The sequence below is a fragment of the Pseudoliparis swirei genome, chromosome 13, assembly GCF_029220125.1.
Source record: "Pseudoliparis swirei isolate HS2019 ecotype Mariana Trench chromosome 13, NWPU_hadal_v1, whole genome shotgun sequence".
Lineage (NCBI taxonomy): Eukaryota > Metazoa > Chordata > Actinopteri > Perciformes > Liparidae > Pseudoliparis > Pseudoliparis swirei.
The window spans coordinates 2,169,796-2,196,591 of record NC_079400.1 but is presented as its reverse complement, the minus strand read 5'-3'; the positions used below and the strand labels follow the sequence as shown (position 1 = coordinate 2,196,591).

Genomic DNA, 26,796 nt, shown 5'->3' with positions numbered 1-26,796 from the left:
CAGTCCAGAGGAGGTCAGAGTTCATGTGAATAAGTTGGATGTTCCTGCTGGGAGTGTCTTTTAAAATGCATTTGTTTTGTCTTTAAAAAAAAGTGGCGATATAACTAGACGTTACCGCTTTACACACATACATGAATCATTAACAATTATCAATAATCCCTTATTAATAATCATTAATACCTTGAATACACACCATACCTGACAACAGTTTATCATCTATTTTTTATACAGTCAAAAGCGGGGCCTTTTCTTCTTCGCGAGAAAAACGTGAAAAAGATTACAACAACAATTACATCAGGCTTAGTTATGATAAGATGGACACCGATAGAAAATGCAGTTGGAGTTGTCGCTCTAAATCTTGAATTCAATACTCATTTGAAAATACCAAAATTACTATCAGTATCTTTGTTACACTATAAAACCGACGACTCATTTTAGTTTTTACTATTCCCATAAATATGTACAGCAAAGATCAAAAATGTGGAGTGATCTTCAATGCCAGTGACACTTGGACAGGTACGGAACGTTCCAAATGTGGTTTGGTCATGTTTACAAATGTGTTTTTGTTGTACATCTATCTCATGCATGGGGTGACTCCCATAGACACCGATGTTTAGATATTCAATATGCCATGGATGCCAAAAAGCTTTTTTTTGAATGTTTACATGTCCACACCAACGTGTCTCCACATCGCAGCTGCATTTTTAGTCTATTGCCTTTACAAACATTCTTTTTCAAAATCATCTCGTCATCAAATACAAATTTTGATGGCACAACATCCCTTTAAGAACCCCTTAAAGGCATTGGTGATGTTCCAATAAACTTGTTTTTGTGTTTTTCTTATAGCCTACACTTAATACAAAAAAAATCAACAAAACAACAACAGTTGTAAATCAATAAAAATGTTTTTAAAATCCCCCAGCAGGCCGGAGACCAGAGTCACCCATCTTTTGTGATCCTACCCCTTTCTTTCCTTTCTGGAGCTGCAGTTACAAGTGCTTGCTAGATTTATCTGGACTCTACAGACTACGTACAAGTACATACACAATGCAAAAGAACACCCTCTTTCCCCTCCCCCCCTCCTCTCTCTTTCTCCATTCCAGCATAGAACATCATAGAAGAAGACGCGGCTGCCATTCCCTCTCTCTGCAGCTCTGGGAGAAAAAAAAATAAAAGAGGGCAAAATATCCCTCCTCTCACACTTCCCGTCTCACTTTGACACAGGTGGTAAGAAAGATACAAACATTAAACACAAACCTCTTTTTTGTTTGTTTTGTTGATCTAACGTCACCTTAATCCAGCGGTTTTACAGGTGGTTACATTCCTGCCTCCCTCTGGTCTCCCTGTGAGGATGGGAGAACGCCTCTCGACCCACCCGGAGTCGAAAAGGAGCGGAAGGCTGCAGCTCAACGACGTCAGTTTGCCCTCTCTCTGCCTCGGCTGGTGACTGACCTCTGTCTGAGCGTTAAGAGGAGAGGGGGAGGCCCCTTTCAGCTTTTCTGAGAGGAGAGATCAGTCCAAGAAAGGACGCGAGGCAAGGAGGCAAGCTGAGAGGATTGAGATGCACCCCGGGATCGCCTCCTTCCTACAGCCCCTCGTCACGCTACCGCCCGGCCGCCTAGGAGTAGGACAGGTGGGAGCCGTTGGCGATGTGGGAGGTGACGGAGGTGCTGCGGCTCAGGACGCCGTCGCCGCCCCCGGCTCCTCCGGGCCCCCCGCCGGACGCCGTCCTCCTCAGAGGCTGGGGGCTGTTCCTCAGGGCCATCAAGCCGGGGGCGCCGCGCACAACCAGCCCGCCGCCGCCCGGGTAGAGCCCCCCCTGCGAGGAGGACGAGGAAGAGGAAGAGGAGGACGGGCCGGAGATGGAGGGAGGGGCGGGCGGCGGGGGAGGTAGCATGGCCAGGGACTGAGAGGACGAGCGCGAGGGCAGGTGATGGGAGAAGGGCAGCGGGCGAGGGTGGGCCAGGTCGCCGCCGGAGCCCCGCGCCCCGGCCCACTCCCGCTCCCTCTCCTTCTCCCGCTCCCTCTCTCGGTCCCGCTCCCGCTCGCGGTACAGCTGCGGCGTGCTCTGGTGGTGGTAGTGCTGGGGCAGGTGGTGGCGCTGGTGGTGCGAGGAAGAGGAGGACGAGGACGAGGACGACGAGGCCGAGGAGCGGGACGAGTGGTGCGCCTCCCTGCCGTCCCGCCCCGGCGCCGAGGCCACGCCCCCCGGCGGGTGGGAGGACGAGGAGGAGGACTCGCTCCGGCGGTCCCCGGCGCCGCTGCCGCTGCTGACGCCGCTGCTGCTGCTGCTGTTGTGGCTGCGGCGGGAGTGCAGCTGGTGCAGCTGGTGCAGCTGGTGCTGGTGCTGGTGCTGGTGCTGGTGCTGGTGCTGGTGCGGCGGCGGCGGCGGCGGCGGCATGTTCTGCGGGTGCATGCCGTGGCTCCAGTGGCCGGCAGAGCGGGAGCCGGGGGGCGGGAGGTTGGGGTAGCCCTGCATGGGGTAGGCCTCGCTGGGGATGCCCGTCAACGCCATGTTGCTGAAGCCCAGGCGTAAACTCTCGGAGTCAAAGGACTCGATCTCGCTGGCCTGGCGCTCCAGGAGGGTGCGGATGCGTTCGGAGCGCTCGTTCTGCAGGGACAGCATCTCCTCCTCGATCTGGGGGGAAGCAGGAGGCCACACACGGTCATTTCTGTTTCAATGGCAGGATTCATGAAATGTGAGCAAATATTTTCCCAATCCAAGATTTAATTCAATTCAATTCAGTTTATTTGTCGAGCCCATTTTCACAAATTATAAATGTGTCTCAGAGTGCTTTACAATCTGTACACATAGACATCCCTGACCTTTGACCTCACATCGGATCAACTCCCAAACAACCCTTCAGGGGGAACAAGTGAAAAAAAAGTGATTGAATGGCCCTGCTGAGACTCCGCCCACTCCTCCTTTCTACCTCCGCCTGATGGACCGTGGAGGTCTGGATGGTGGAATATGCCGACTACCAACTCTTCATCCACTCTGTCGTCTTCATTGTGTTGTTCCTGTGTTTTAATTAGTGTGTAATGATTCCTTCTGGTCACATGACATCTATGACACCTGTCCATCCTGGAGAGGGATCCTCCTCTGTTCTCATGAAGGGTTCTGACCTTTTACCCTGAAGGGTTGTTTGGGAGTTCTTCCTGATCCCATGTGAGGTCAAAGGTCAAAGGTCAGGGATGTCTATGTGTACAGATTGTAAAGCACTCTGAGGGGAATTTCTAATTTGTGAAAATGGGCTCTACAAATCAACTGAACTGAATCTCCCTCTGCGCTCACCCTCTGCTCCAGCAGCGCGCGGCGGATGGACACCCTCTGCTCCAGGTCCTTGACCTCTCGGTCGTGCTGCGTGTCGGTGTGGATCTTGATCTTGCTCTGGTAGGCGTTCAGCAGCTCCAGCTCCTGCTGCAGCTGCATCCGCAGCACTTTGTACTCCCCCTCCTGGGTCTCATCCAATCTCAGCTGAAAGACGGAGGGAAAAAAAGAAAAATGGATGGATGCACGACTGTACGGAGGACGCGTTGAGGAAGAAGTGGACAGACGAGGAAAAGAGAGCGGAGAGGCTGAGGGGTGGTGTTGGATGGACCAGTCTGGGGTTGTGTGTGCTGTGTACCAAATAAACAACCCCAAAGAAATATTGCAACAAAAAAAAGAAGAAAAAAAAGACAACGAGCAAAAACAAGACAACAGAAAACAAGACAACAAAAAGCAAAAACGAGGAGGGAATGGGATTAAACTCACTACTAAATCACATTAATGGCCTGACTGCCCCCCCCCCCAGCCACTGAACATTTGCACTAAATTGTTCATTTATTTAATATTGTTGTCCATATTCATAGTATTTATATCATCATGTCTCCTACCTCATCTATAACTTCATAACCTCTACTGCCACCTTCACCTGCACTTTACACATATCACATATCTATGTCACATCTGCACTTTTATCTATATTTATATTACCATTTGCACATAATCTGCACTCTTCTGCTTTGCATTCTGGTTAGATGCTAACTGCAACTCGTTGCACCAGTACTTGTCCTTTGTGAAATGACAATAAAGTTGAATCTAATCTAATCTAATCTAATAACAAACTGTTAACCAAATTAATCAGGATAGCCTTTAAAAAATGTTGCACAACAGTTGCAATACTTTGACCTGAGATTAAATATTCATTCGAAAGACTTTGAAAGGACAACAAAATGGCCGCCGAACAGAATGCAGTACGTCTTACAAATACTGCATAAATAAAATAAATAAATAAATATATAAATAAAATAAAATATGTATTTTTTATTTTATATATATACAGGACTGTCTCAGAAAATTAGAATATTGTGATAAAGTTCTTTATTTTCTGTAATGCAATTAAAAAAACAAAAATGTCATGCATTCTGGATTCATTACAAATCAACTGAAATATTGCAAGCCTTTTATTCTTATAATATTGCTGATTATGGCTTACAGCTTAAGAAAACTCTAAAATCCTATCTCATAAAATTTTAATATTTCCTCAGACCAAGTTAAAAAAAAGATTTATAACAGCTGAGGGTTTGTCCAAGCTCAGGAAACCGTTGCAGGTGTCTGCAGTTAATTAGACAATTCAAGTGATTTGTTTAATACCCTACTAGTATACTTTTTCATGATATTCTAATATTTAGAGATAGGATATTTGAGTTTTCTTAAGCTGTAAGCCATAATCAGCAATATTATAAGAATAAAAGGCTTGCAATATTTCAGTTGATTTGTAATGAATCCAGAATGCATGACATTTTTGTTTTTTTAATTGCATTACAGAAAATAAAGAACTTCATCACAATATTCTAATTTTCTGAGACAGTCCTGTATATATATAAAAATATGTATTTTTTATTCATTTATATATATATATATAAAATACTGCATGAATAAAATAAATACAAATATATATAAATAAAATAAAATCTGTATTTTTATATATATATATATATATAAATAAAATATGTATTTTTTATTTATTTATATATAAAATACTGCATAAATAAAATAAATAAAAAAATATATAAATAAAATATGTATTTTTATATATATATAAATAAAATATGTATTTTTTATTTATTTATATATAAAATACTGCATAAATAAAAATATATATAAATAATATATGTATTTTTATATATATATAAATAAAATATGTATTTTTTATTTTATATTTATATATATATATAAAATAAAATATGTATTTTAAATCAACAATGTTTGTTGGGAAACGTCCCCCCCCCCCCCCCCCCCCCCACAGCAGGGACGGTGTGGTGCGAGCGTGACATGGCCGCCGCCTCCTCGCCTTACTCACAGCCTGCGTGGACAGCATGTCGTTGATGGAGTGGTCGTACTGCTCGGCCAGGATGGCCAGCTTGCGGGTCTGCTCGTCCTTCAGGCGCTTCAGCACGGCCTTGTGGTCCGACTTGGGCGTGTTCTCCAGCAGGTGGTTGCGCAGCGCCTTGTACTGGCGGGTTTGGATCTTACAGGTGTCCTGGAACTGACGCTTAATCTGCAGCTCTTTGGACTGGAGGAGAGAAGAGAGGGAGGCAGCTGGGCTAAAGTGCTCCTGTGGTCTTACACGTGAACACGGAGAGGGATGGTAAACATCAGTTGGTTTTGGGCACTGGTCCCCAAACTAAGGCCCGCGGGACGGATACGGCCACCGAGACGAGTTATGATTCTCTTTTCAGTCTGGCCACGCAAATCCTCGACGAGCCGCTGTCAAATAGAACGGAACAATGGCGAAAAGGTTAAGTAAGAGAATAAATAGTGTTATTTATTTCCAGACTTTTTTCTGTGAAGATCCCAGAAAGGGTTTTTAATATTTGGTGATGTGGCTTTCTGGAAAACAATACATGTTTACATTCAGGCACCCTGCGATCATCTCACTGGTGCCGTTACAAACTGACCCCCATCAGAGAAGGGAAACGTTATGCGGCCCTCACAGGAAACAGTTTGGGACCCCTGGTTTTGGAGGTATTTCTTACACATTTTTGTACAGATTAATTTTTAGAGCAAAATGCTGAAAGCAATAATTTTCACAACCTTAATAACCGTCAAATGTTGGATGTGTCACAGGGACACAGCATCGCGGGAAAAAGGACATCCAGTAATGACATCATTGTTTTAAGAAGGAAAAGTTAAATGCGTCACACAAGTAAGGCTTATCCACGCTCCGACGGATTGGTTACATCTTGCTGCCTTATAATGATATAGGGTAGTATAATAATAATAATTTAGACTTCTATAGCGCTTTTCGAGTACACAAAGACGCTTAAGTATAATTGATTTCAACTGAAAACGACTGAAGACTTTATAAGTTATATTCATACTGCGATTGCTACCATTCCTCATCGTCAGTGGCAAGTAATGATTATAAACCTGTACGTATGATTATTTGGTTTAACGCTTAGTTTGACCTATATTTGTATAGTTCACCTATTTGTCTACAGCTGTTTAAAACATTTCAGATTTAAAAACAACTTTAACAGACTTGAGTACATTTGGAATTAAAAGTATTCCTTTAACAGAAATGTGATAATTTGTCATTGACATCGAATGAAGAAAAATAGCAAAGTTAAAATTTCTTAAAACATACTTTAAAACTGTTTTTTGCAAGTTATGATCATCACAAATGGATGATTATAAAGTCTTTTAACTAGTGCTGTGAAAAATAACGCGTTAACTCAGTTAATTCAATTACAGGTTTAACTAGTTTTTTTTTTTTAACGCATGCGCAGAATGAGCTTCCAATCGGTCTGTTGTTGGTCGTCGGGACGAAAAAAAAGTCACTTGCAAAATGAGCTTCCAATCCACCACTTCAATCTGAACTCTGTCCGCTCTCATGCAGACGGTCTGTTCATCGGTAATGATCCTTCCGCAGGTTCACCTCCGGAAACCTTGTTACGACTTTTACTTCCTGTAGATCAGGGTCTCAACACGTCGATCGCGACCTGCCAGTCGATCGCGGCGTAGTGTCGGCAGATCGCATGACATTAAAGAGATTGGCCCGCCCCCTGACATGTTCTCTAGAGCACGTCTTTGTTCTTTTATTAAACTAAACGTCTGTTGTTGATCGTATCTCCACAGCAGCATGTCATTTCTGTCTCTTCGCGTTGCGTTAACACTTATCGATCTCCGTCTCGCGCCACAGAGCTCCGTGCGCGCGCATCGGGACCGAGCAAAAAAAGTCACTTGTCAATCTGTCCACCTTTAGATTGTATCATGGTGGAGTTAATGGTTGACAAACAAGAGAAAAATGTTCTGTTTAACCCTCCTGTTACCTTTACATTTACTAACATATTTTACCCTCGGGGTCAATTTGACCCCAGCAATTAAAACCTCCAGAAAATTATTAGAATTAATATTGCTTCCCAAGTTTAAGTGTGAGGTACTTTATGTTTGTTTGTTGACTACCTAAATAGCCCTTTAAATAAATAAAAAAGTTGATATTTCTGATATGTTTGACAGTGAAAAACAGCCTGGGGTCAAATTGACCCCAAAGAACACCGACATTAAACATTGAATGGGGTCAAATTGACCCGAAAGGTAACAGGAGGGTTAAACATTCTGTTTAGGATGAAGATGTATTAATGTTCCATATGGAAGAAAACTGCTAAATAACTGCTGAGTTGCAGCACCATTGTATAGAAGAATGTATAAATGTATATATCCGTCTTTTGTCATAAATCTCTATGTTCTCACAAAATATACCGAGAATATCGGTAATATGTGATTAATCATGATTAATCCACAAAAACCTGTGATTAATCCGATTAAAAATGTTAATCGTTTCACAGCCCTACTTTTAACATATTCGGATTCCTCCGCTTGCAGGTTTGAACGTTTTGACTGAAAGCGTAAAACGTAAAGTGGTAGGATTTAAAATTATTAATCAGTCGGTGATTAAATTGTTCATTTCATGAATATAGAAGTTGTGATTTGGCATATAAGAAACGGATTCCAACACACAGCCTACTTGTGAGCCATTTAAATGATTATATACCCACAAGTTACGGTCCATAAATAACCTGTTTTATGGTCGTGGTGGTCGAAAAAGGGGCGGGGCATCAGAGACAGGTAAAACGTGTGACGATACAAGATCACGAGGGCCAAAACGAAAAAGGGATTTATAAATAAAATAAGTGGCTGATAAATTAGGGCGAAAAGAAAACAAATGAAGACGACGTGGAAATAATGGAAACAAAATCATAAAAACAAACAAGACAATGATTTTCACACAAAACAATTTATTTTTTTGCGTAAAGAAAAAGAAATAAATCTGGAAGGATAACAAAAAAATGTTGTATGTGTGCGAGCACACAGAACGCCAACACTCATGCAAAAGGACAACAAAATGGCCGCCGAACAGAATGCAGAACTAGTCTTACAAATACTGCATAAATAAAAGAAAAAAAATACAAAATATAAATAAAAGAAAAAATACTTATTTTAATTTATTTATATATCAATAAATAAATATAATATGTATTTTTTATTATATATATAAATAAATATATCAATAAATAAATGTATTTTTTATTTATATATATATATATATAAATAAAATATGTATTTTATATATATACATAAATAAATAAAATATGTATTTTTTTATTTATATATATAAAAAACTTAAAGTGATTTAACTCTGTGGAAATGGTGTCACAACAAAACAAGAATACAAACATGTAAACATACACAGAGGAACAGGAAATAACTGGAACACAAAATTAAATCCATGGCAAATAAGTTACATTCAAATAAAACAATGTTTGTTGGGAAACGTCTCAAAACCGTCTCAAAGCTTCCAGGTCACCGAACTTTTGTCTCCCCTCTGGGTCGAATACCGTTAGGATTGAGTTTTGTGCTACATAATAAGCATGTATAGACACTAATGCTTTTCTCTCATGTTAACCAGATTTCCCTTTCACTTATGAATGTTTATGAATTATAACACTCAGATCTGGATGTATGGATAGAACATGTTCTTCTTCACTCAATTAAAATGTGCAAATCAGAGCTTTTTGGCGTTTGAGTCGACTAATTTCCAAGAGCACGAGATTAAAAAACAACAACAACACTGTCGAGTTTCCAGTTGGTCCGACTGAAGTAAAGTGGAAACAATTAATCGATTGCCAGATTCATATTATTATAGAAGTATTCCCTGCTCTCAGCTTCTTTATCAAGAGGATGTGTCAGACGTCCAATGCGAGCTGGATATCTTTGGTTTCGGTCAAACATAAAAGACATTTGAGGACATCGTCTTCAGCTCTGGAAACTTGCGATGAGCATTTTTTCGTTTCAAAAGGAAAATAAAGTCATCACTCATGAAAATAATCACCCTCAACTGAAAGTATCTGTTTTGCCACATTTCCTTTAATTTATCTATATATATATAGATTTCTTTACTGGTCTTTGGAGCAGTGCAAAGTTAAACCGATGTCTGCTCTTACTGGATCTCTCTGTATCCGACAACCAGGCGGACCTTCACATTCAGTAGTTGCATTTATCTTTGGACTTATGAAATGATTGCATGTCTCAAAAGATTGTCTATATGGCTTCATATAAATTAAGCTGAAATATTAAATAGTTGTATTATCATGTTATACTTTTACGACTCAAAAGTATATCCTGCTTTCTTACTCTAAATGTTGGAAAGATCATATAGAAGAAACATTTGTGCAAACAGTTGTAACTAGGCACTCAACTGCTGTCCGAGTATAGGTTTAATAAAAGGGAACAATACCTCAATGTTTACATGGTAAATCATAACTAAGATTATTGCATGAAGTGCAACAACTGCAGTAAATCCAACTAGAATCTGATGGATAATGTGTTTAATGACGTGTGAACAAGGAGCTGGATGGGCTCATCGTTTCGGTTAAATGGCCATAAACTTTATTAAAGTCCTATAAATTCAGACTTTCTGCTTATTTTGTTCAGCTTGGACTTCAAAACAGAAGAACTTCACATCCAAACGGAGTCGGGTGCGTCTGTCCAGGCGTTACACCGACTGAGGCTAGTGTTCGGGGGATGTTAGTGATGTCATCAGGTTGGTTCTTTGGGGTTTTTTCACAGTATTTGGAGAGTGAAATGAGAGCCTCACTAATATTTGTTCTGAGCGCTGACATAACAAATTGCAACCTTTGGAATGAGACCACAATAAAGAGAAACACAAAGATTGCACAAAACTGGTCTTAAAAATAACCATTAAAAAAAAGAAAAGTGTCTTACAAATGAAGAGCAAAAAAAATAATCAAATGAAATAAAAACTTTTACAAAAAGCACAATAATGAAATCTTCACTGGGTTTGGTTCAGCCGCGTGTTCTGCGCCTGCGGGGCCCGGCGAGGCGACAGAACGCTGTGTTTGGACTCGGCGGCGGCGGCCAGAACCGCGCGGGCAGAACGTCTGCAGAACGTCTGCAGAACGTCACGCGGCGCCAAATATGACCAACAACCAGTTTGGGAGTTATGCAACAAGAGACACGTGGGCCCAACTTAACAAGACGCACGAAAAGGACGGTTGAACTAAAGAGCGTGATCTCACACACACACACACACGCGGTCTCTACCTCCACGGCCGAGCTTTCCCCCTGACGAACCTGTCGGATGAAGTTCGCCTCAGCGCGCACACCCACCTCGCCTCCTCGTGGAACAACCTCTCCTCGCTCCTCTGTCGCTCCCTCTCCCTCTCCCGCTCCCTCTCTCGCTCCCTCCTCTCCCTCTGCCTCCTCTCTCTGACCTCCCTGGGAAGCAGCACAGGCAGCCTGCTCGGCCTCTCCTTCCTCAGGAGGCCCAGAGCTTGGAGTTTGATCCTGACGTTGAGCGGGAGCTTTTTGAGGAGCCGTCCGGCAAGTTTCAACGCCACGGAGTTAGCCAGGTCGGCCAGGCCCCCGAGGGGGCGGCGGCCGAACCGCTTCACCCAGAGGAGGCCCTTGGCCAGGGGAGCGGCGCGACTGCAGCGGGTCTGATACTCAGCAGGTAAGCTCTGGAGGGAGACTGGGATTTTGGACTGGCGCCCACCCCAGTTGCGCCCCGCTTTGGGAAACATCTCGTAGAGGTTACGCTCCGCCATGCCGCCCAGGACCGACTGGCACATGGCGAACAGGGGCCGAGGCAGCCGGAAGAGGACGCGCATGCAGAGGCGGTTGACTTTGCGGGGCGCGTGCTGGAAGAAGTCGCGGGCCGGCCTGACGATCAGCACCACCACCAAGTACAGAGAGAGGAAGAGCGAGGGGGAGCTGAGGAAGGAGGCCGAAACTAAAATCACGGGGATGTAATAAATCCCCAAACTGAGGGAGAGTCCTAAGCTGAAGAGGCCGCTGGCCCAGAGGCTGAGCGACAGGTAGGTGGAGAGCGACAGGGAGCAGCAGGAGCGGAGGAAGAGGTACGAGAAGAAGAGCGCCAGGCAGGCCAGCTCGGCGGAGAGCAGGACGGAGGCCACCGAGGGCAGAGGAGGCGAGCGGCGCAGCGACAGCAGGAAGACGGAGAGCAGCAGCAGCGTGAGGTTGGAGGGCTGGGCGGCCGCGGAGAGGGAGAGGAGGAGGCAGATGGCGTGAGAGAGGAGGGAAGGAAAGGAAGTGTGGGTGGGGGAGGGGTGGCGGGGGAGGGGTTGGGACTCCAGCTCCTCCGCGGCGTCGGGGAAGTAGAACTCGGACAGCTCGTCGGTCGCTCGCGAGCGCAGGCGCCTCTTCTCGGGGGACGAGGGGAACTCGGACGGGCAGCCGTCGGCCACGCCGCGGCCCTCCTCTTCCTCCTCGTCGGTGTCTCCCTGAGAAGTTTTATCTTCCTCGTACTCCCACTGCACTCCTGCTTCCCTCAGCTCTGCACCCTCTTCACTGACTTTCCACTCCTCCTCCTCATCATCATCATTTGTGACACGCGTGTCACCAAGCTCTTCTGTCCCTTCAACCACAGGGACACCCGCCTCCTCATCCCCCTCCAGCTCATCCTCATCATCCCTCTCCTCGTCTAACTCGCCCCCCCCCTCTCCTCCCGCCGCCCCCGCCTCGCCGTCCCAGCTGCCGCCCGGCCCCTCCGTGGTGGGGCCCTCTCCCTCCTCACTCACTTTGAGGCTCTTGGGCTGCTGGCGGACCTCCACGGCGTGTTTCTGACGCAGCTCTTGCTCGCGCCTCTTGTTGTACTCCATCTGGTTGGTGAGCTCCGTCTGGTGCTGGGTCCGGATCAGGTCGGCCCGCGTCCGCTGCACCAAACCCAGCTGGCGGAACTCCAGCTCCTGGGTGGACTCGTGGTGCCGGAGGAGCATCGCACACTCCAAGTCCTTCAGGGTCTGCTTCTTGTTCAGCTCCTAGGAGAAGACGAGGAGACGGTGACGCGGCAGGAAGGACACCGGGAAGAAAATTCTACACCTTCATGGAAGGAGAATCTGAGAATATTTGAAGTATATTTCTTATTTATTTAGTTTGTAAGATATATTAAATATATTTCTTTTCGTTAGTTTCTACAATCCAGCGTGCATATGGCTCTCTGACGCCTGAGATGCGTCTGTTGGGACATTCCCGGGAAGAAGCAGCAGTGTTTGGATCACTGGGAAGTGAGATCCAAAACAATACATGCAAATCCATCTTATTTGGTTAGGAAATATTTATTGTCCCACGATGGAAAATTAGTTCTACTTGACATTTTAAACAAGACTGCTTCGTCTATTATTGTTGATTTCCAAGCAAAGCAATCATACAAAATATTAAAATATGATAATCTCATAGGAAATGTTAAAAGAGTTAATTTTTCTCTGAAAAAGGATAAAGGTTTTCCTGGACCGTTTCACCTGAGAGAACGAAATTGAGATCCTTGAGATTGTAACTTTAAAGCAGTAGTGTTGTATCTGACTACTTTATATTTAAACATCATATAATAATTTGTCCATTCAAATAAGTAGTATGTAAAGTCAGGGTTCTTACACATGTTGACCGATAGATTTCCAGGACTTTAAACCAAATGTCCATGACCAAACTGACATCTGGGTATAAACATGAACAATGTAGAACATGTTGCGTATCGAGAGCGTACGCCGGCTTATATGTTGAGCGTCTTTCTTTAAAAAACATTAATTATTTAAAACTCGGCGTAGATGAACATGTGATAACACATTTTCATGACTTCTCCAAAACTTTTATGATTTAAGTTTTTTCAGGACTTTTCCAGGCCTGGAAATTACCATTTTAAAATTCCATGACTTTTCCCGGTTTTCCATGACCGTACAAACTCTGAAAGTTTATTTTTGATCCCTCCGACTTTTATTCAACTTGATACAGATGCCAAAACAAGTATATTGTTGTTTTTATTAACTACCTGAAGATGATTTTGCTACCTGATCATGTAATTTACCAACTCTCTCTAAGACTGACAAAATATGTCCAAAATATGTCCAACATTTAGACGGATCGGTTTGAATTCTCCTGGCTGTTTAAAAAAAAAAAATGTTTTAGGAGAATGTAACTGTCGATTAGCAATCTGAATAAAAAAGGCACCTCTCGGAGCAGGTCCTGCTCCAGGTCGTGGCGTGCCAGCAGCATCTTCCTCTTGTACTGGCGACACTGCAGCTCGTAGTACTGACGCTGCCGCCGCAGAAGCCCCGCCTCCTCCTCCGCCTGCAGCTGCTGCAGACACTCCTTCTGATGCACCAACCACTCCTGCTTCTCCCGCTTCGGTGTCGACTGGTTCTCATTGAGTTCCTGCAGAGGAAGAAAGAAGACCGGCGTCAGCTGAACGGGCCGAAAGATCGTCTTTGTGTATTTAGAAAAGGCCCTATAAAAGTCTGAATTATTACTATTATTACCTCTTTGAGCTGCTCTTTGCGTTGTCGATACTGCCGTTTCTGGGACTCCAGCAGACCCGTCAGCTCCTTCTTCTGCTGGCCCAGTATGTGCTGCTGGAACTTCTTCTCCTCAGTCAGAACCGCCTTTGTCTAAGAAAACAACAGCAGCACATAATCTCATTAACGTTGTAAAGGTTTCAAAGAACTTGCTGTATATCAGGGCATCGGTCAGATTGCAGATCTCCCCCCTTTAGTTTCTCTGGTTGTCAAGCCGTGTGCTTCTCTAGTTCTCCCATCGCGCATTCACCTCTGCCTCTGATCTCATAATATCACTCACTCACCCTCCACCAGCTCACCTCCTTCTCCAAGATCGCCTGGTGCTTCTTGGAGAGCTTCTCTCCCTCCATTGAGAAGCTGTTCCTCTGGTTCTCCAGCTCTTTGTCCAGCCGGAGCTGGTGCTCGTCCATCTCGGCCTTCAGCTTGTTCTCCAGGCCCATCAGCTGCTTCTGGTGCTGCCGCCGCATTCGCTTGTACCTGTGAGGGCAAACGGGGCAATGAGGTTCGCTCGAGGGAACCAGGTTGAAGGTTTTCCTGCTTCTGTCCATTTCATTTCAAGTTTTAGAAGCTATGGTGATGGACCTTTTATTGAAATACATGGTACGTATGCGTCACGTTACCCTGACATCTGCTCTCTGAGGGCGGAGCCTTGCTCGTGTTCCTGGATCTGACGGGTGACGAGCGAGGCGGTTCTGATGGTGGCAAAATGGTCTCTGCCTCGACGCCGCCTCCCCCCTCCTCCTCCTCCTCCTCCACCAGCAGCCGCAACAGCAGATGAAGCTTCTCGTAGCGGGTCAACCTCTGGCTGATATGGGTCATCGTAGATGTTGTCGTGGCTCTACATAGAGGAGAGCAAGCAGAGGACAAAACAGAAGAGTGGGAAATGGTGGGATTTAAGACAGTTTGACTCCTGAATCAGTGAAGATTCACTCCACCAAACCTCTGGCAGTCGGTGGACGTGTTGCTGCGTCTCGTCTTCTAAACTAGTGCTTTTACTTTGCATTTCCTGAAGGTGGTGCAAGTGTGTGACATTGGTTCGACCGTTAAAATGTGTCCAAATGCAAAATTTGAGGGAAGAATAAAGATAGACGAGTTCACGAAAGTCAAATAAAAATAAAGATATTAAGACAACAAAGTGAATCAAAGGTAAAATCTGATATTATAACGATACAAGACAACTTGTTTGTTCTCTTTTTTTATAAATGTATAATAAAAAAAAATAAATAAAAATATATATTAAAAAATATATGTATTTAAAAAATATATATATATATTAGCAAATATGATATTATGATACAAGACAACCTGTTTGTTCTCTTTTTTTAGAAATATATAATAATAAATATATGTATATTAAATATATATATATATATATTTATTAGCAAATATGATATTATTATGATAAGACATCCTGTTTGTTCTCTTTTTTTATAAATATATAATACAAAATAAATTAATAAAAATATATGTATATTAAAAAATATTTAAAAAATTACAAAAATATATATATAGGCTGTGTAAAACTCATGGACATGGTTTGGGAGGGACTCAACGAAACCCGCCCACAGTAAAACATTTGGACTGACCAGGGGCTTGTGCAGGACGGAGCAGTTGGAGGTGACGGTGTGCTCTCCCTCCTGCATCATGGCCATCTCCCCGCTGTCGTCAGAGCCGTCTGCCAGGCTGTTGACCGAGCTGCTCTGGGAGCTGGCGCTGATGGACATGGACGGCAGCGAGTGGGAGCTCTCCATGCTGTTGACTGTGCCGGTGCGCAGCATATACTGCTCCCCGTCCTGGGGGAACAGAAAGAGGAAGTTTGGTCAAAGCGGTCAAGAGGTTTCGGACGGGTTCTTTACGACATCGGGCGATAGTTGTGTATTGACCAGTTTATAGCATACATACATTAGTGTATTCTATGAAAAACATTCTTAGCAGAAACAGTACAATATGAAACCAGCCGACAGGAAGACACAGGCCGAGCCTCTAAACAAGTGCTGCCACGCATTCTCAGAATTCCTATATTTCAACCAACTGGATTTAAATGTGTAACAAAGGCCTTTGTATGCAGAGGAAGAGGCCCGACATTCACAATACGTATTGAGAAGTCCGACACAAAGGCAGGATGGAGGCGAGGAACAGACGTTTTCCCCTACAGGCCCGATACACGCTTCTTCCTCTTCAAAAATAAAAGTGTTTGAAGGTTCATCTTCAACGCGGCTGTACGTTTCTGTTATGTTTGTCTAGACTCCTACAAACATTTCAGCTGCTCCAGGCATCTCGCTCTGAAGGTCTGGAGAGGCATTTAAAACTTAGAGATAATGCCCAAAAATAGTTTTCAAAGGTTTTTCCACAGTTCTTGCTTTATGCTTTTGGTGAGTATGAAACGTGACGCGTGGCTTTAAGGCAATGCGGACGGTTTCACTTCACAAAGATCAGGCTATTCAAAGTGATATGATTACATGGATATCAGTGCTGATCTAGGCATATTCTTCAAGGATTGGTCAAATAAATCGGAACAAACGCGATCCTTTGGTCACTTCCCGTTTTGTAAACCTCGTCTGCTGGTGCTGCAGCACTGCTGTCATTTATGACAGCCGGGTTCTACCAGCATTTATCTATCAGTAATCTTTTGATCTCCCCAAAAAAAACCCTCTCTCCCGGCAGCTGTTGGCCTCTTGCTCCTCCTCCGCCCCATTCGTACCTCTTCCTCTTCGCCTCCTTCGGGCACGGGGCCGTTCAGGGACTCGTGGAAGAGGATTTTCTTCATCTTCCGGTACTGAAGGTTGTCCAGCTCGCGGACAGCATCCTTGGTGCGGGCGATCAGGTCCATCACGGCTGTGACGGGACGCTCTCTGCATAGGAAATGGTGCTGGTGGATACAGGGGGGAGGAGCATAGATTACACACATCATAAAACCACAGGGTCAGGCGTGTCTACGGTCAAGTTCCTTGAATATCAAGATTAACCAAGAGGGTACCAGATTTTGTTCTTCTCACGAACCAGAATAAGTTGCGCAATAACTAAACTACTGCCTTCATACTGGTGATTGTTCCTCACACGTTTAGCCTCCACTCTATGTTTTCCTGACTGATTGATGCCTTTGAAGTTAGGGGGAAATTAGGCAAAGATAAATTATGTATTTCCCCAACAGGAACAAGCTGATCTGCTTCCAGCTGTCAGTGCATGTTCCAGATCTGGTAACTGACAAGGAACTTTATTCGTAAATAACAAATTACATTTAAACACCTGATGAACAAAAGAGAATTAAATGTCATATTTGTTGTTGAATTGATTATTGGTGTCAACGAAAACCAACAATACCTGACGTGTTTGTGCCCGACACTTATTGTCCATCACAATCTTTTAATGGAAAATACTAATTAAGATTCATTCTTTCACATTTGATTCCTTTTGCTTGAATACAAAGACAATCTTTTACAAAGAGACGATCACATGCTCCGCCTGCCTTCATGCCCAACATCAAACAGCTCTTTGTACCTTGAGCAGCACGTCAGAGGTCGGTCTGTCCTGGGCGATCTTCTGCAAACAGGAGTCCACAAAATTCCGAAAATAATCCGACCTGAAAACGATATAATCGTCATTATAAATGTTCCATTCCTGTTGTAACGGTAAATGAACACAGATGGTAAATGTTGTTCCAACTAAACCACGAATCAATAAACGCAGAGGGTACCACAGCCATCGAATTCATTTAGTTTCTATTTCCCTGAAGACTTTCTGGAAATGTGTGTAAACATTAAATCAATCCTCCACACTTAAAAAAACATTGGCGAAAAGGCCTAAATACAGGTGAGAAGGATGTTTTATTACGAAGAGCACCACATCACATTTTCTCCGTGTCCCACTCCAATCTCATTTCGCCGAAAAGTGAGGGGTTCTCACATCTGTTGATAACATTAGAAGCTTTTCTGTAAAGAAACATTTATATCATGTCAAACATTATAAAATACCCACATGACAAACAAAAAGTCCTCAGAGGACATTGAGGAGGCGTCTGCAGCTCTCACCAGTGGTTGGACTGCAGCACGGGGCTCTCGTTCTGGGCGATGTGGTACAAGGCGCTCATCGCGTTCATGTTGAACAGAGGAGGCTTCCGCTCCGCTAGAGACAAAGCACGGCATCGCGTGAGAGAGCGGCGGATAAAGAGCGAGAACAACAAAAGAAGAGAGGAATCGGCAAAGAAAAACGGGTTGGATGCTTTCAGCTTTGTGAATGCGCACACGTAATAATAATAATAATAATAACAGGGTTCTTACACATTTTGACAAATGGATTTCCATAACTTTTCCATTACTTTTCCAGGACCAAACTGAAATCTGCGTATAAACATGAACAATGTAGAACATGTTGCGTATTGAGAGCGTACGCCGGCTTATATTTTGAGCGTCTTTCTTTTAAAAAAACATATTAATTATTTCAAACTCGGCGTAAATGAAAATGTGATAACAAATTTCCATGACTTTTCCAAAACTTTTATGTTTTAAGTTTTTTCCATGACTTTTGCAGGGCTGGAAATTACCATTTTAAAATGTCATGACTTTTCCAGGTTTTCCATGACCGTACGAACCCTGAAATAATAATAATAACTTTATTTATACATCACCTTTAAAAAAAAGTTTACAAAGTGCTCTACAGAGAGTCAAGGCAAAACAAATAGAATAGTAAGAAACAAATATAACATTTAAAAATATATATTAAAATAAAAATACAAAATAAAAAACAGACAAACTAAATTAGAGGAACCAAAGTTCTGCATAAAAGGACGAGATCACTAAAAAGCCGTTCTTTAAAAATGGGTTTTAAGAAGTGATTTTAAAGAAGTCACTGATTCCGCGAGCCTCATCCTCTGGTAGGTCGTTCCAAGGTCGACGGCAAAAGCACGGCCACCCTTTGATACAAGCCTCGACTTTGGAACGGCCAGATGGGAGAAGGATTTTTGATTAATGCCGTAAAGCAGGGAGTTGCAGTCGTCCAGTCTCGAGAAAACACACACATAAAAGAACACACACACACTGTTGCACCATCTCGGGGACATCTCTTACCCAGCTCTATACAGGTGATGCCAAGCGACCACACATCCACCTTCCCGTCGTACTGACCCTCATCCATGGCCAGGATCACCTCGGGGGCCATCCTGCAGGGAGGACACAACAAAGCAATTCGGCCATTTTCATCTTTTTCTTTGATCCCGGACCTGACGGAGAACACCCCCTCGGGGCCGTCGCCAGGCGACCAGGCGCGAGCGTCACGGGGCCCACGCCGCCTCGTGTCGAATAGCAACCGGGACCCGCAGCTCGTGAACACTGGAGTCTGATGTCCTTGGGAGAAATATGCAGGTGGTGCCGAAAGGCTGACTGACAAGAAACTACCAAACACTTGCCGTCTACATTTCGGGCTGTAAATAACTATTATTTTTTTAGCGATAACTCGACAACGATAATGTTTTGATTTGTCGATTAAAAAAAGGGAGCGTGTTATATGTTTATTAAATGGCGTTACGGTATCATACGATGCAGAGACATAAACATCCAGGGGATTGATTACATTTTTGGGGGCGCAAGCTTCGCTGCATCGTAACTCGGTGCAAATCTTATTAACGAGAAACTGTCGCCGTCTTCATCGCGAGGAGGACGCTGCGGTGAGTCTCACCAGTAAGGTGTTCCTACGAAGGAGTTGGCTGGAGCGCTGATGGAGGCGGAGCCAAAGTCTCCCAGTTTGACCTGACCTGGCTCCGTGAGCAAGATGTTTCCTGCCTTCACATCCCTGAGAGAGAGAGATGACCAGATAAGAGACAATGACTGGTTAGGAAAACCGTGAGGAAGACAAAACAAATGGAGACACATGAGAGATGAAATGTATTGCAGCTGCACAGAGTGTGACTGTGAGCACACACACCACTCTGTGCTGATGCTGGTAAAAAAACAGCCACCCAGGTGCATGCTGGTCCTGTGCCCACCAAATAAAACTATAAATCAACCACAGGTGCATCGTGTTACCCAATCAGTGAATCCTAAAAGTAAATATATTTAAAACAACAATCACAATGAACTAAACTAAAACTATTAGAAAAAAGCTCTTCTAACAAATCAAAATATAACCTAAACTAGAACGGGCACTCGGTAGAGCGCATACCTTCGCATATCACAAGATTGGGCATTGAATTATGAACATTTTGGCATTAGTTGCATGCCAATTGGATAGAAATTGACCGTGCTATGGTATAAAGAAGATGTTGACCTTTTCATGACCTTGACCTTTGACCCGATGGATCCCAAAATCTAATCAAATGGTCCCCGGATAATAACCAATCATCCCACCAAATTTCATGCGATTCTGTTTTATACTTTGAGTTATACGAGTAACACGCATACAAATAAATACACGGCGATCATAACCTTCCGCATTTTCAATGCGAAGGTAATAAGCAATAAATAATCAATACTGCTTTACAATAAAACTAAATGCGAATGTCAGAATAAAGAGCTCCAACACTCATCTTAAGCTTTGTTTCTACTCGTACATACAGAGCCTTTTAACCTAATGCGCTGCATTATTCTCCAAAACACCAGAGGGCGTACAGATAAAATAAACTGTTGAGAATTAAAAAGACAAAGCGTGTAATCCAGAGATATGCCCATATATGATTTATAGGCTGTAGGTGTAACTGGCAACAGCCATCAACCGACCCACAATGCAGAGGAGGGATTGTAATTATATGAAAACTCATATTTCATATTCATCATGGACTACTGTATTGCCTTTGTACAAGACCCTCAAGAAACAAGTCAAGTATTAAATGCATTATGAGAAGAAGAAAAGATGGAATATCCTGTAGATTTGATTTGGTGGCGGAAATATATATTTAAATGTTTGTTTTTTTAAAGATCACTGGGTTTTAAAGCATTTAAAGGTGCATTTACCTTTTTTGTATAATCCCATGACATGTAAATAGTGCTTTTATTCGTGAATAATGGTAAAAGGCACAGCAGCTTCACGACGGTGAGTATAGACGACGCCTCAGGCTGCACAGTGCGTGCTTCCTCCCCTGTGTTAGTGTGGTCTCATGGAAGAAGAAGTGTGTGGGAGGAGAGCAGAACACATACAGACAGTGAGAAAAGGAATGGGGGTTACCTGTGAATCATGTTGTGAGAGTGAAGATACACCAATCCCTGCAATGCACCATGGGTGATGGCGGCGATTTCCACTTCCTGGAGGGGCTTCTTGTGGACTGGGAGAAGAGAGGTATCAAGGAGCATCAGATATGGTTTATGTGAAGCACTGAAATGTAATTGACTCGTTAGTGTGGATTTCATTTAATTCTTCATAACTCATTTGTCACCATTATTTCCGACTTACCTTCCAAGAGGTCGGAAGCTGAGCCCAAGCAGTACTCCATCACCAGCTAGGAGGCGTAGAGGGAGCGTTAAACCGCATGCTGCTATTTCAGGGTGGAGCACACTTCACGATGAGGACCGCTTCACGCTCGACTCGAATGGAAAGCGTTTTTTGGGACCAGAGGCAGTTTTACCTGTCAGTTCAGTAAAGGTATTTAAACGTAAGAGCTGTTGTCGGAGTCCACTTTAAAATGGAGATTGAAACTTCTCCTTTTCCATCAAAAATAAATGTAGTCGGAGACGAGAGGTTTTCACCGGGAAAGGGAGTCCGAGCTTGATGCAGAAACCAGCTCCCCAAAAAGTAGAAGTTGATTAGCGGGATTATCTTAATCAGGGTTCTTACACATGTTGACCGACGGATTTCCAAGACTTTTAGGAAATGTTAAAAGAGTTCAGTTTTCTCTGAAAAATGAAAAAGGTTTTCCTGGACCGTTTTCGAGGTCAACGTGGGACCATTTCACCAGAGAGAACGAAATGGAGATCTTTGAGATTGTAACTTTAAAGCAGTAGTGTTGTATTTGACTACTTTATATTTAAACATCATATAATAATTTGTCCATTCAAATAAGTAGTATGTGAAGTCAGGGTTCTTACACATTTTGACCGATGGATTTCCAGGACTTTTCACCAAATTTCCACGACCAAACTGAAATCTCGTTATAAACATGAAACACTTAGAAAATGTTCCCTATTGAGAGCGTACGCCGGCTTATATTTTGAGCGTCTTTCTTTAAAAAAACATTAATTATTTCAAACTCGGCGTAAAAGATGTGATTATAACAAATTTCCATGACTTTTCCAAAACTTTTATGACTCCATGACTTTTCAAGGCCCGGAAATGACCATTTAAAAATTCCATGACTTGAGCAACATTTAGACAAAGGGTCGACATTTCTCGTTTACTTTAGTTTAAAACAATGTTCGGCTTTGTTGTTGACTTCCCGACTAAAAGAGGGAGAGAATGAGATGAGAGGCGAGATAGAAACGGTGAGTAAAAGAAGAGAAATAAAACGTAACTTTGGAGGAGCACCGTTCGATCAGTCGCCAGCTGGTTTTCATCGGATCAGGAACGAGGTCACACACACACACACACACACTCACACACACTCACCCATGCTGTGTGCTCTCTCAGGTAGCAGCCATGGTACTCCACAGTGTTGGGGTGGCGCAGTTTCTGGAGGAACTTCACTTCCTTGATGATGTCCTGCCATTTCTGGAACATCAACAGAGCCACAGACGTGGATGAGCCGACCGGAGTGAACTGATCTCAGGTCTGCGCTAGATGACGGATTAGAGCGTCGGCCAGGTCTTACCTCATTGGATTGTTTGCCACTATAGGACATCTTCTTGATGGCCACCACTTCATTGGTGCGGATGTCATGGGCCTAATGTGGAAAGTTTAGGGACGACAGACAATAATCTTTCAGTTCTTTTCGGTTCTCTTTAAAACAGTTGACGCCCGCGTTTCTGATGAATCAGCTGTTTTCTCACATCAGGCATAACAGAGTAATGATTATAACATAAAACAAGGATTTCTGCTGACCCTCCTTCCCTTTTCTTGTCCACCTCCTCCCGGTGATCCCTTCATCCATGAACTGCTTCTTTTCCCCTTCCATTAAACGTCACTCTTCATCCCCCGCTTGTAAGTTGTCGTTTGTTTCGTCGTGTCCGCCACGCTTCTACCTAACCCTGAGTATTGTCTTTCAGGTATTCTCCTTTGCTGTGCCTTCCTTTTCACACATTCAACCCCTTTGACCCATGTCGGATTACAGTGATTATACCTCAATGATGGGGAAAACATATTCTTCCAGTTATCTATGCTGCTTTTCTTTTATTTAAGTTTTTGAATTGTATGATCACGTGTAGCAACAATATACTGTAGCTTGGATTTCTACAACTAACAATATATCAAAGCAGGCCACAATAAAAAGCTTGCAGTAGAATGTGTGCGACTAAAAATATTTATTTTTTGTCCACATCCTACAATTGAAAAACAGATTTTCAGCTGGTTTAACCAGCAATAATTTTTTTTAAAGAACTGCTAAGAACAATTTTGCACTAAATCTCCTTTCCTGATACATATTCAAGTAAATTCCTTCGCTTCATATAACTTGTGAACATCGAGTGTATCCATATACTGAAATCAAGACGTGCATTTCAAACCAAAGAGGAGACCATTGGCCTGAATACTCTACGACTATTACGGACCCAAAACACAGAGGAACTTACGAAGTAGACCGCTCCGAAGCTGCCGTGGCCGATCTCCCTCAGGTCCGTGAAGAGCTTCTCGGGGTCCTCCCTGAAGAACAGCTCCGCCACCTCCGGGTCCTTCAGGCTCCCGGCCCGGACACTCGTGGGAATTGCCAGCGCCTGGCGAGCGCGAAGAGAGACACGCGACGGGTGAGCCTCGGTTATGGGAAAGAATTATCAACATTCATCCGCATCGCTCCGCCGCTCTCTTCATGGTTGTAATGTAATGTAATGTTATGGAACATTTATGTTGGAAACACCAGCCGCCTGGTAAATATGGTCACCGACTTCTCTCAGCCCAGTAGAACTATATAAATTGCGTCTGTCTATATTTATGTCCTGTGAAAATGTGTTTTGAAGTGTTGTTGTTGTTGTTAAACATCCAGAGATATTAAACCCCTTTTTAAAGGGTTGAGTCCCTTTGGTTGTGTGTGAAATTTTTGTCCTGCTCAACGTCTGCATGTCAACTGTCCAAGAACACAACAATGCAAATCAGTGTTGGCTCACATGGATGGAAAATATCAAAGTGCCCATCAGCTTCAAATGATCATCCATCCATCCACCCATCACCACCCACCATCCATCCATAACCATCCATCACCACCCATCCATCCACCCATCACCACCCACCATCCATCCATCACCACCCATCCATCCACCCATCACCACCCATCATCCATCCATCACCACCCATCACCATCCATCCATCACCACCCATCATCCATCCATCCACCCATCATCCATCCATCACCACCCATCACCATCCATCACCACCCACCCATCCATCACCACCCATCCATCACCACCCATCCATCACCACCCATCACCATCCATCCACCCATCACCACCCATCCATCACCACCCACCATCCATCCATCACCACCCATCCATCCACCACCACCCATCATCCATCCATCCACCCATCATCCATCCATCACCACCCATCCACCCCCCACCATCCATCCATCCACCCATCATCCATCCATCACCACCCATCACCATCCATCACCCATCCATCACCACCCATCCATCACCACCCATCCATCACCACCCATCACCATCCATCCACCCATCACCACCCATCCATCACCACCACCCATCCGTCTCTCTAGTAGAAATATAAGGATGAACAATCCTGAACATTGCTGTTACACCACATCACCATAACTTCCCTAGATGCAGTATATGCGTCGTTTAGCTTATGTAAATCCAATATACCCGTTTTAGCATCGCATGTCTCTAAACAATAAAAATGTCATAAAATGGACGGCAAGTTGCAGCATTTATTTCCTCAAGCAATTATTTAATCTTCCAGATAAACAACAACACACCAGGGATCAACAAGCAATCCTCTCTCGGCCGCTAGTCTTATTCTTTCAAAACATAAACAACAATTTTGAGGGATTTATTTTTGTACGGACTGATCAATAAACAGACCGAGCGGAACGCGTTGCGGCATCAGCCGGGTCGACGTCGCGCTCGAGTACCAGGAGCCGACAAGATGAAAGAAAACTGACAACCGGTTCGGCAGTTCCACGATTCTTCTATCGAGTTTTAACTTTTGTTTCCTCGATAATTATAGAAATGTGGCCCAACGAGTCGCGTCAACAACGGGACGCGGCATCGAGGAGCCCGGTTGAGATTTGACTATTAAAAGGCTGAGATCGATAACCGTTTGATCAGTTTTGTATTGTAGGTTCAGGCGATATGACATAATAGTCATGTATAGTGTTAAAACCTAAAATCTAACAGGTATCATTGGATTGTAGCTTTAAAACCGACATGCATCCATTTCTTTTTCCTTTTGCATTTGATATAATAATGAATTCCAAGTGATTCATCCATTGCATCACTGTGATTAACATACTCGATGTGCAATACTCCTGAAGGTCTACATAAAACCACATATTTATACTAACAAGTCCGTAGCAACATAAACTTTAACTCTCTGTGTGCGTCAGAAGACGTGTGATGTGTGTGACTCACTGGCTGTCAAGTGAACAGCCGGGCACAGGGGTCATCATGGGACACGAGGCGCTTGTCAAAGGGTTAAAGCAGAAATCTAACACACATATATGTTGTGTACCTGAACAACTGGGCCTTTGTTTCTGTATCCACACACACGTCAAAGTGAACAAGCACCAGATGAAAAGTTTCCTTCACAGCCAAGTTGTTAGAAGAGGAAGCATGTGGTTCCCTTGGAAAATGAGAAGTTCTTTCAATCTTGCAACTCAGATATCAATCCATCTTTAAGAGCCACATGCATCCCAGGCAGCACATGCTAGAATGGTGTGATGTTTGTTTGTGTATTTTATTCAGTCAATCAAATACAATATTATTCTATATAATATACAAAGGAGAAAGACTGAAAAGGTATAGGTAGAAGCAAAAAATGCTTATAAATTCCTATCCTAAATTGAAATAAAAATAAATCAGAAAATTAATATAAAATAAAGAAAAAAACAACAAACTAAATATGTTTATGTCACATTGTCCCTCCGACCCACGTGTCATTTTACACGCTGGGCATATTCTGCTCAACAACATGTTTCTCATCATTGGTGAGACAGAAGATCTCGCTGAGAGCTTTCCATCGGTATCCTGCACAGTGGGCCATCGCAGCTGAGCAATGGGTTTCGCACTTGGCTGTTTAATAAGGCTTTCTTGCTCTGGAGATCACCAAAGAACACATGCATGACATATATTCAACACTAGACAACAACCCAAGGATGGCAGGGTGCTGCAGGCCAACAAGCCTCACACGTCAACGCCCCCAGGATCTGAACACGAGCCAGTTACACGTCGCTTGTTCTCCTCCTGCAGAGCGGGACACGAGGCCCGCTCGGCTGCTCGAGCTGAATGATGTATAACGTGTCTTACCGTGGCTTCTGGGATCCACTGCAGCTAGCTCGAGAGCTAGCCGACCGGCCTGGGTGGGAAATATAGCCCTCGCTCCCCTCGGCACCGGCGTCTATTCACCACGAACAGCCCGCATTGTTCTGCCCGTCGACGCCTTCACAAGTCCCCTCCATCCCGGCGCTCCCGGTCAAACGGACAGCGACATGAGCACCGCGCCGGCTGAAGTGACAGCTCGCCGGCGGACGCCCGGCAGCGAGACGAGCCGGACGGAGCTGCAGAGAAACCCGGAGGCTCTCGCTGCTGCTAGCTGCGCCGCTAACGCAATAACGTGACGCCGGAAGCCGCGCGAGACGTTTTCAATGGGGAAACGGAGTCGTTAGTGTCCTCTGGTCCGCTG

At 43.9% G+C, this 26,796-nt stretch overlaps 1 protein-coding gene across 4 annotated transcripts; it reads right to left on the bottom strand.

Moving 5' to 3' along the window:
* Window positions 1-1,152: 1,152 nt before the first annotated feature.
* Window positions 1,153-26,510, bottom strand: taok2b (TAO kinase 2b). Of its 4 annotated transcripts, none has more exons than XM_056430565.1 (20): window positions 26,421-26,510; window positions 23,520-23,660; window positions 22,604-22,675; window positions 22,402-22,503; window positions 21,253-21,298; window positions 21,028-21,124; window positions 19,546-19,659; window positions 18,939-19,030; window positions 17,904-17,997; window positions 17,374-17,455; window positions 16,577-16,744; window positions 15,462-15,668; window positions 14,496-14,713; window positions 14,160-14,352; window positions 13,840-13,968; window positions 13,532-13,735; window positions 12,109-12,348; window positions 5,349-5,561; window positions 3,296-3,478; window positions 1,153-2,638 (listed from the first exon to the last, which is right to left on the bottom strand). In XM_056430565.1, the coding sequence occupies exons 3-20, from the start codon at window positions 22,631-22,633 to the stop codon at window positions 1,619-1,621; spliced, it is 3,432 nt and encodes a 1,143-aa protein (XP_056286540.1). In that variant the 5' UTR covers window positions 22,634-22,675; window positions 23,520-23,660; window positions 26,421-26,510; the 3' UTR covers window positions 1,153-1,618. The 4 variants fall into 4 exon arrangements, with proteins under 4 accessions (XP_056286540.1, XP_056286541.1, XP_056286538.1 ...); XM_056430566.1 differs by having other exon boundaries at window positions 1,155-2,638; window positions 14,175-14,352; XM_056430563.1 differs by lacking the exons at window positions 1,153-2,638; window positions 3,296-3,478; window positions 5,349-5,561 and having other exon boundaries at window positions 8,267-12,348.
* Between the last annotated feature and the right edge of the window lie 286 nt (window positions 26,511-26,796).